We start from the raw sequence: 11,535 nt of genomic DNA on the forward strand, positions 1-11,535 counted from the left end.
AATAATAATAATATGTTATGGTCCCGCACATAGGATCTCGTCACGAGTTGGTCCACGGTGAGAAAGCCCTGCTTTCCCTTGCGTGCAGACCCTATTGTGGAGACTGAATGGGTGATTTGTCCAAGAGACCACCCGAACTCTCCCTTGGGATGATTTATCCAAGAGACCACCCGAACTCTCCTCACTCTTTACTTGACTGGAAAACTGAATCCTTTATTTCAATTCGTAGCTCCTTAAATAGGAGATTACATATGGAAATTCCTAATTAAACTCAAACTCCTAATTACCTACTCCTAATGGTACACAACTCTTACTTAAGATAAGATAAAGATAAGGGATAAGGGATAAGGAATGGTGTAGCTGGCGGCAAGTTGGCGGGCATAGCTGATGTGGTAAGATAAGTGTGGGCCCACCCTGATGAGCTGTCATGTGAGCCCCACCCTACTACTGTTGTTGGGCGGTGCGCACGTCTCGCAGTGCTGCTGCCGTGAGGAGCGTGCTACTGTCGTGCGGTGCGTGCTGCTACTGTGTGGAGCGTGCTACTGCCGTGCGGTGCATGCTGCGTGCTGTCGGGTGATGTGTGTTGCGCGCTGCTGGGCGGTGCATGCTGCGCGCTGCCGGGCAGTGCATGTTGCACACTGCCGGGCGGTGCATGCTGCTTGCTGCCAGGCGGTGCGTGCGGCGCACTGTCGGGCTGCTGTGTGGCGCTGCCGAGCGGTGTGTGCTGCTGGGAGGCCCGTTGTGCATGCTCTGCCTATGCCTGCGCCGTAGTGCGCTGCCGGGCGATGTGTCTATAACATCACACCCTCTTGGACCACGAGCTTGTCCTCAAGCTCGAATTCCGGATACGTGGCTTGGAACTCTGCGAATGGATCGAATGGCTGCACGCTATTTCTCAGTCCACCAATAGTATGAACAACAGGGGTTGTCCCATAGCTCAATGCACAAAGCTGGTTCCATTCTTTTGCATCAATCCCATTCACGATGCCCTTTAGCTTCTAATCAAACTCATTTATTATTTGGTGCAGACCCCAGCCACCTCCTTTAGTTTCCAGCTCCCAGGCATAACCATGGCTTACAGTGACTACATGATCTGCTGCTCTTAGGCCAGCTGCAAGGACATTGAAGTGTTCCCCACCTCCTGGGTCATATAGTTTGAAGTAGTTTTGTGGAAAATCCACATAACAAAAATCGCGTACTGGACCACGACCCCGATGTGTTATGTTGTGGATCATAGGAATGCACTGGGTATACTTACATAAGAGAACCTTAAGAGCAACCTTACGAAGCGAACCATGCGTTTTAAAATATTCCTTCGGCCTCCCCCATATATATTTTTCTCAATATTGCGAAACATAGGGCTGTCTATGAACACAAAATCCATGCCATCAATATAAGCTTGAGAGAAAGTTACCTCCATATCCTACCCATCCACTTTATATCTCTTGCGCACTCCTGTTTCTTGGACTTCTACATAATTACCATCCCCGGCCAAAGGAGGAGACTTTACAGTTTCATCCTTCGTGCGTTGGTTATGAAAGAATTGCTTGTAGCGGTACAACCATCCCATTGGGTCATCGCCCAGAAGTGCACTGCGGCGTAGGCATAAGCAGCAGCACGCACTGCTCGGCAACGCCGCCCAACAGCCCCAGAGCGCACCGCACGCACTGCTCGGCAGCGCCGCCCAACAGCCCCAGAGCGCACCGCACGCACTGCTCGGCAGCGCCGCCCAACAGCCCCAGAGCGCATCGCACGCACCGCCTGGCAGCACGCAACATGCACCGCCCGACAACGCATAGTACGCACCACCTGGCAGCACGCAGCACGCACCGCCCGACAACACGCAGTATGCACCGCCTGGCAACACGTAGCATGCACCGCCCGGTAGCACGCAGCATGCACTGCCTGGCAGTGTGCAACACGCACCGCACGACAACACTAGGCAGCAGCACGCTCTGCACGTCAGCAACACACATCGCACAACAGTAGCACGCTCCTCACGATAGCAGCACTACGAGATGCGCACACCGCCCGACAATAGCAGTAGGGTGGGGCCCACATGATAGCTCATCAGGGTGGGCCCACACTTATTTTACCACATCAGCTCTGCCCACCAACTCACCGCCAGCTACACCATTCCTTATCCCTTATCCCTTATCTTATCTTATCCTTATCTTTATCTTATCTTAAGTAAGAGTTGTGTACCATTAGGAGTAGGTAATTAGGAGTTTGAGTTTAATTAGGAATTTCCATCTGTAATCTCCTATTTAAGGAGCTACGAATTGAAATAAAGGATTCAGTTTTCTAGTCAAGAAAAGAGTGAGGAGTGTTCGGGTGGCCTCTTGGACAAATCACCCATTCAGTCTCCGCAATAGGGTCTGTGCGCAAGGGAAGGCGCAAGGGAAAGCAAGGCTTTCTCACCGTGGACCGATCCGTGACGAGATCCTATGTGCAGGACCATAATATAATAATAATAATAATAATTAATTTCATCTAGGGTTCATCAAATTGATGAAACTGATAAATCTCATCCAACTCGATCCCAACTGGTCGGTTTTCTAGTATTTTCGATTGGTTTTGGTTCAACAACTTCCCAACCCAACTAGGTTGGGTCTTTTGGTTTGGCAATTTGTAAACTGACCAAAACCGAACTTACATGACCATAGATATATATTAATATTTTAAATTTTAAATATAAATTTTTAATATATGAAAATGAGAAAATTCTCATACTTATTAGTCTAAAGACTAAACTATTTTATACCATAAACTTAATTTTTAAAGTTTAAATCTTTTCAACCGACTGATCAAACCGAAAGTCAACCCAAACTAATACAAAACCGAGTTGGCCAGTTTTCACTAATGGTTAGTCTGTTTTGAGTGACCAACTCCCTAGCCTAACCAAGTTGATTTGGTTAGCCAAATAGTCTACAACTGAACCAAACCACCCCATGAACACTTCTAATTTTAAGTGAATTAATAGACTAATCTCCAATAAATAACAATTGTTTAATCTCCAATAATTATTGACAATTTATAACAAAGATACACAATTATTGAAAATAAATTTATAATTAAAATACAATAAATAACTAATATAAATACAATAATTACAAAAATATAATAAATATTAAATTAGTCAATAAATAGCGTAATCTCAAAAAATACTTGAACCTATAATATATGTTAATCAATAAATTATAATAAGAATACATAATTACTAAAAATAAATTTATAACAAAAATACAATAAGTACAATAAATTAAATTTAAAAAATTAAATAAGAATAGTTTAATCTCTAATAACTTTTGAAAATTTTCTATTAAATAACACAATAAAAATAGATTTATACACAATTATTGAAAATACATTTATCACAAAAAACAATAAATAATTACTAAAAATACAATGAATATAAATTTTATTACATATAAATATATACAAATATAGATTAATTTTTTTAATATTATTTTCTACAATTATTAGTTGATATACATGAAATTAGTTATTTACAATATTATTTAGTTATTTAAATAATATCTTTATTTAATTTTTTAAAATATTAGTTATTTGTTGAATTTAATAATCTGAAAAATTAAAATGTTTACTATTAAATACATAATTTCATTATTATTTTTGTAAATATTAAATTATTATTAATTTGAATATTATGAATTCTATTATAATTATTTTTCTACTTTTAAGAAATTTTTAAATTTATTACATAATTTCATTATTTTAGCTATTTAAAATTTAGTTGTGTTAAATATTTCATTGTTTTTAGTTATTTGAATATTTAAATAATACATAAAATATTTAAAGTTTTTCGTTAAACATTTTGTTATATAATTATTTAGATATTTGTAGAAATTTTTTATTTGAGATATTCAGTCATTTAAATATTTAAATAATGTTTTATTTTTTAGTGTTAAATTTTCGTTATTTGAATATCATTTAAACTGATTAATCCATAAAATTATAACTTATATTGTTAGTGCATAATTTTGTGATGAATTTTGTAAAAATATAAAATTATTAATAATATAAATAGTATTAAATCTATTATAATGAAATTTTTGTGTTTTAATAAATATGTAATTTTGTTAAAGTATTTAAGTAATTATTGAAATTTTAATTCAATCTTTCTTTAATTATAATAGTAAGCATTGTATTAAACTTATCACAAGGTGCCAATTGGCTAGTTGGTAAGGCCTTTGGTTGGTTGTAACTTGTAACAGAGACTTGGGACCAATTAAATCCCATCTGTGCTAGGGCTGGGGTGTTATGGATTTGGGGGATGGGTTACCACTTACCATGGCCCGATAGGTTGTGCATCCCATGAAAAGAAAAAAGAAATACTATCAACCTTATCACCATAGATGCCACCATTCTATGTGTTTTTTTTCAAGAAAACAATTATAACGTCCCGAGTCTAAATAACACCTCATCCTCTTATCTCTAATAACCAGTGAATGACCATACTAAGTACGGGAAAGTTAATTATATATATATATATATATATATATATATATATATATATATATGTTTATTTTTATTACCATTTTTTGTTATTGTTTATAAATTGCCATTTTTTAAGACACTCATACAGTCTACAGGTCCACATAAATTGACCCTTATATGTCAAACCTATAAAATTATATAGGTCATTAAATTCAACTTAAATTGTTTATTACTTTAATTTAACCATTCTTATTACTATCATTATAAATTTATTTTAGTATTTAATTTAATTTTTTTGTTATATAGTAATAATATTAACTAAATTTGTGATTATTTAAATATTTACTTAAAATAAAATTTTCCAACCGAGTATAATTATTATATAATAGATTTGTTAATTCATAATTTGCATTTAAGAATAAACATTAATGATTTGGCTTAACAATTTTAATGAATTTTAATAAATATTAATCCTTATTTAAGGTTTAATTACTGTATTCGGTAATCATTATGGGGCATGCTTTGAATAAACATTAACGATAACTAATGATTGTTATTTTGTTTTTTATTATTACTTAATTAAGTACTTGATGATTGTTATTATTATTAATTATTTCTATAAATAATTGATTGTTATTATTATTTACTTAATTCAGTAATTTTCAACAAGTAATTATTTGATTTAATTTGATTTTTTTTTCATTTTTTTAATTATTTATAATAGACATTTTGGGTAGTCTCTTTATTTGATTTAAAAGACTTAATTACCTTGTTTTATCTAGACAACGATCCCAAATTAAGTAAGGGGCAACTACAATATCATTTAATTTGAAATTTACTATTTAACAATAAAAAATCAAGGTCCTATTGAGCAACCCACCCCCCAAAAAAGTATCAATAACTTTGAAATCATTAATCTATTTATAAAATAGTAAAATTAGATGGATGTTTACAACAATGTCACCAATACTGCTTAATATTTAAGGACATATGAATGGATAAAAAGCATCCATTCAAAGAGGCAAAGAATGAACAAAATCATTCAAAGAGCTGCTAAGAATTTTAGGAAATGTAGGTTGAAATTATAAATTTAGGCATGTTGATGTGTCAAATTCAAGTCGATTAGAATACTCATAGATTTTTAGTTCATTCCTTTAGTGGTAATTTGAATATTTTTTTATTCCATGTCTTTATTGAGTATATAGATTAATAATATTTTAATAATTATGAAATCAATAATAATAATAAGTATATTATTATTACTATTATTTACTAATAATATATTATTATTATGTGTGTATTGATTTTGAAATCAGTAATATTAAATTATTATTATTATTTTATTTTATTATGAAGTAATTAATTTGTTATAATTATGATGTTTAGTTAATTCCTGAAATAATAATTGTTTATAATTCTTTTGGTTTAACAATAGTGAATAATTAAAAGTTTATAGTTTAACTTCCACTAAATGAAATATTTATTGGAGAATAATAATAGTATTAGTTACAATTACTTATAGTAATAACGTAAATAAGTAACACTAATTATATATTTATAAAATAATTAATATGAATTAATATAAAGATAAAATGATTATATCCCAATTAATAATTTACATTATTAAAATACTTATTAGTTAACATTCTGAAGTAATAACTATAATTGTTATAATTAAGGAATTAATTATCAGTAAGTAATTATAATCAGTAATTAATTTTTATCAAAAACATTATAATTAGTAATAATTAATTATTATTATTATTGATCATAATAATAATATAGTTATATTAATTAATATAATTATTAATTATAATTATTGATAATAATAATATAATTAATTATTTCATATAAATGTATGAATTATAAATTTTGATAATAATTCTAATATAAATATTTAACATTAAATATTTATTTTCAAAATAATTAATATGAGTTAATATAATTATAAAATGATTATTTTTGAATTATTAATTACCATTATGAAAATCGTTATTAATTATCATTCTGAATTAATAATGAGAAATATTATCAGTAATTAAATAGTAGCAGTAATTATTATAACAAATTATTATCAGTAATTAATTATTATTAGTGAGTTATCATTATTAGTAATTAATAGCTGAAATTAATTAATTAGAAGTCATTAATTATTATTATTAGTACCCGTCTCTTTCAAAAAGTTGACTCATCATCATCGTCATCATAAATGACAACAACTTGATAAATACATAATTTGATAAAAATAGGAAAATATCATTAATTTATTATTTTATCTTTTGGAAAACTGAATAAGAGAAAAATAAAATGATTAGCATTGCAAAAGAAAATTTATTTGGACTTTTGCAAAAAAAAAAATTCTTGAACATAAAAAACCAATTATTCAAAAATAAGGTCATTAATCAAAGAGTAATTAAAATTATTCAGTAAATAATAATTTTAGAAATTAAAATTATTAATTAATTATCTGTCCAAATTAAAATGGGTAATTTCTGCATATAATTTTAAATAATTAAAATTTTGTATTAATTATTAAAAGAAATTATTTTAAGTAATTAATTATTACCAGTGAACAATTATTATTAGTAATTAATAGCTAGAATTAATTAATTAGAAGTAGTTAAAAGTAATTAATTAGTAATTAATAGTTGTACTTAATTAATTAGAAGTAAAACATTATTAATAATCAATAGTCGGAATTAATTAATTAATTTAGTAATTAACAGTAATTAATAGCACAATTTATTTTTTTTCAGGAAATAATTAAAAGTGGGAACTTCTCACTTTTCACAACTCTGCATGGTGGTGGGTATACTGGTCTCTTTTTTTGAACTATCACTAATAATAATTTGACATATGTCTAATTCATTTTGTTAGAAATTCCCCCAAAATGACGGATGACAGCACGCAGTAACATCCCATCACAATCGGATGTAGCTGTTAGGAGTTTGTTATGCTGTTTGTTTATTTTATATACGGCCACCAAATTAATGAAGCAAGTCGATCAAAACCCAAAAAATCAATTAAGCATAAGGCTAGGCTAGGCAGGATGGAGTCGGCAGAAACGTTGTTGGAGATTCTGTTGAGATGTCCCTGCAAATCTCTCTTAAGATTCAAGTGTGTATGCAAATCGTGGTGTTCCATGATCAATGATCCGTATTTCACCTACCGACACCTGCAGAAACGAAAGACAAGACAGGAATCCATGCACTTGATGTTGTTTCGTGGTCAGGTAGATGGGTCAGTAGTCCTGTACTTGGTCGATACAAGTAGTTCTCCTTCTCCTCATCCTCATGTATGGCAGCGTACGACCCTCGGATCGTACCGCAATCAAAAGAGTCTTATGATCTTACCATCCGTCAATGGTCTGATATGTATGTACGGAGATTTTATTTTCATTATCAATCCCATCACCAAACAAATTGCAACCTTCCAGCCTCCCTGTCCTCGTCCACATGTTTTAAACCATGAAGTAGCTATTGGCTTTGGATTCGATCCACACACCAAGCAATACAAAATGGTTCATGCCATTTGTAGGAACTACAGGGGAATCTTTATAAGCGATGAAGATAACCTAATTTACGAATGCCGAGTCTTCACTCTGGGTGGTGGTTCTTCTACTACTTGTTCATGGAGAAGGATCAATCCTCCCAGTTATCCTCTGCGTGACATGAATTCTGTCTATTTGGATGGAAAGATATATTGGATTGGTGATTCTCGACGCTGCAGCAGATTTTATCCGCTAAATGATTTGATAGTTGTTTTCTTTGATGTTGGAAATGAAACGTTTGGAGATTTTCAACCTCCAACTCTAACTTCTGGCCTCATGTACTCAAAGTGCTTGGTGGTGTTGAAAGACAAGTTGTGTTTTGTGGAACTCTGTGTGAATCAGTTAGATATATGGATGATGGAAGATTGCAACAAGCATACCTGGACCAAAGAGTATGCCATCGCTTTGGAGAGGCATGATATTGCTCCGGAGGTACCTAGCCCTTGGATGTCCAGATTGAAGTGGACGGCATTCCCCATGTACATTCAAGAGGAAGATGAGATTGTATTTTCTATATTCCCTCCCACGGAAATTGTATCTTATAATATCAAGAATAACAAGGTGTCTACACTTTTGAGGCTGAGGGGATGTCCTGCCGGTGAAGGTCAAATCGTGCATTTCAGGGAGAGTTTGGTCCGTTTTTGATTGGATATATCCTTTTCTTCATGTCTATCTATTATCTATTATGAGTTTGATCATGAATCAAGATCCTCCTTCTCCTTCTCCATTGTTGGAATTCCTTCTCCGTCAGACTACTTTGGCCTCATCCCTCGTCACAGGGTATGTAGGCAGCCCAGCCCCTCCGAGGTCCAACCAATACTTCCTCTCTTTCTTCTCCTTTTCTCTTTACCATTGCATCCAGCCAAATCGTCATGCTTTTAGGATATAAACCATTACCTCCATGAGCTTACAATTTCAAACACCACCTTCAATGTTTGGTTATTGTCGTACTTATTTTCTTATCAATTGATTGAACATTATCATTGTTAGATAGTGTGTATGCACTCAACTCCAGCTAATGTATGGTACACACTTTTCTTATGAATAAAAGAACGGTTATTTCATGTGTTATTAGGTTTTTCTAATAAATCCCCTTAATTCATTTTAGAATTGTGTATGACACAACATACTTGTCATAACATGGACTTAAATCTTCACAACCAATTGATACACTTAGGGAAGTCTATCCTAACATGATTGTCATACTCACACTACTCAAGGTGGTAGAGAAATGGGTTTCAACTGCTAGGGTTGTCAACTAAGTTGTGAGAGTGAGTGTTTACAAGAAACATTGAATTAGACCAAACCTAGAATGTTTTTAGACTTTTTGATAGGTGGAACAACTAGGTGTTGTTTTTAATCCCTAGAGTTGACCTTGATATTAGATTGAGTATTAGACTTGTATGTCTTTGATATGATAACTAGTGCAATCCTTTTGGGATCAAATACCTAAGTATGTTAGCACATTTGAGGATGGTATGCCCATTAATGATCAATGTGATAGTTTCTACTACTATGTTAAGAAATAGAGTATAGTTTGTAGAACTCCCTCTCTTGAGTCCTGAATCTACCATAATAGAATTATCTGAATCCTTAATGAATGGTGTTGGAAGTTTGCATCATATGTCATAAAGACAAAGAGAGAAAAAGTATTTCCCTTAATGTGGTGTCAAGCATTATTAGCAAATTAGAGATTAATTCCAAGTGATTAATTGGTTTGTATTGAATTGATTATAACATAATGGGTTGCACCAATGGGCTTGGGTCTTAGGATGGTAAGGTCCCAATTAGTTTTGGTTTGTATTGAATTGATTATAACATAATGGGTTGCACCAATAGGCTTGGGTCTTAGGATGGTAAGGTCCCAATTAGTTTTAAGTGTTTAGACACTTAATGAGCTTGATAACTTAATCCCATGACAGTTGTTATCAAATTAGCCTTGTAGACTAATTAAATAATTAACTAGCCCCACTCAGTTTACATAAAGCATGTGATATTTGGGCTCTCCCATTAAGTTATGGGTCCCATGCCATACAAGTTGTAATCTCCTAATTGATTGAGTATTTTCTAGAATTATTAAAATGCTAATAAATAACTAAAAGTATCACATGAAAATCACAGATGGATAAAAGAGAGGGCTCTTGTATCCTTCTATGGTCTATAAATAAAGAGTGGTAGGTGGGGATCCAAAAGTGCAAGTTCTTTCCTTCATTGCTGACATCGGTAATAGCTTTATGATAACTTTTTAGCTAAGGTTTTTAACCACATTCGACCTAACCTATTAGCCAATAACTCGTGTGAAAGGTCGACCCTTTGTTGTTGTAAATTTTGGAAAAGAAATCCAATACCGCAAACACATCCAGTTGCACTGCCTTCAACTAGTTACAATGATTCAGGAAGATTCATAACATTTGATATTTCTTGGTCCAAGAACCCAAACAATTAGAGGAGAAAGCCAGTTTTCTCTCCTGTGTGAATTCAGCATTAGGGTATCTATAATTTATTTGGAAATTCTAACTCTCTAATTGCTGGAGTTTTGCATAATATGATTATTAAATGATCATCTTTCAGTCATCTTCCAATCACCATCATTCTAGATTCCTCCCTCTCTCTTGCTCTTTGACTCTATCTCTTTGTTTCTCTCTTTAGTTTTATTTTTTCGTTGTTTCATAGTTTTCATGCATTTTTTTTTCTATTTCAGGGTTTTAGATTATATCATCAAACATATGAGACCATGATGGAAGGTTTTTAGATCAAATTATTGAACACTTGACACCACAAGCATTAATTGGTCATTGTTATTGGATGCAAGTTAATTAGCCTTTAGAAACTCAACTGGCATGTTCATGTTTTGAAGATTTTTCTATATTTGTTAGCACCCAATTTTTGTTTTATCCCTTCACCTTACCTTTTTGTACCCTCTTCTTAGACCTCAGAAACTTAGAAATACAACCAGATAAACTTGAGACTTTCCAACACCTAAAATGCCTTCATTTGACACAATCCACATGAAAAATAACAACCTTGAGATCAACATCAACATTCGATCAGACACCATCCCCAGACTAGAAAAACTACAACTTAGTTACACATCAATTTTTCTGACTAAACCACAAAGATCCACCATTCATCATACCAACTTCCTTTCTAACAGCCATTGATCTATGCAACATTTAAACTCCAACTTCTCGAAAACAAATCCAGCATGCCCATCACCTCAAGACCACTAGAAAGCAATCAACTAGTGAATCCCATCACAAATCTACGATGATCAACAGTAAAAACATCAAGATCCCATTCGGATGGTCCAAATTGACCATATATTTCTCAAATCAGAACCATCCACTTGATTGCTCACCCTAATCCGTGCTTACCTACCAAATTGTAGCTCAAAATTCCCTCGCTTAACCCCCCATCAAGCCTAGATTCTATTCCAACAAATCTCATTAATTAGAGCCTATCATCCATCATCCCAACTTCACATGACAAATCAGACCTTACCACTGTGTTCAGAGACCCAAAAA

General features: G+C 33.0%; 1 protein-coding gene across 1 annotated transcript; it reads left to right on the forward strand.

Annotated features, from left to right (window-relative positions):
- The first annotated feature begins 7,510 nt into the window (after positions 1–7,510).
- LOC148869778 (F-box protein At2g23160-like) lies at positions 7,511–9,079 on the forward strand. The gene has a single exon (XM_088969937.1). It carries the CDS (start codon positions 7,511–7,513, stop codon positions 8,654–8,656), a length of 1,146 nt encoding a protein of 381 aa, XP_088826063.1. The 3' UTR covers positions 8,657–9,079.
- The last annotated feature ends 2,456 nt before the right edge of the window (positions 9,080–11,535 follow it).

Source organism: Nelumbo lutea, chromosome 2 (genome assembly GCF_056320005.1).
Source record: "Nelumbo lutea isolate HS-2025 chromosome 2, American lotus-T2T, whole genome shotgun sequence".
Classification (NCBI taxonomy): Eukaryota; Viridiplantae; Streptophyta; class Magnoliopsida; order Proteales; family Nelumbonaceae; genus Nelumbo; species Nelumbo lutea.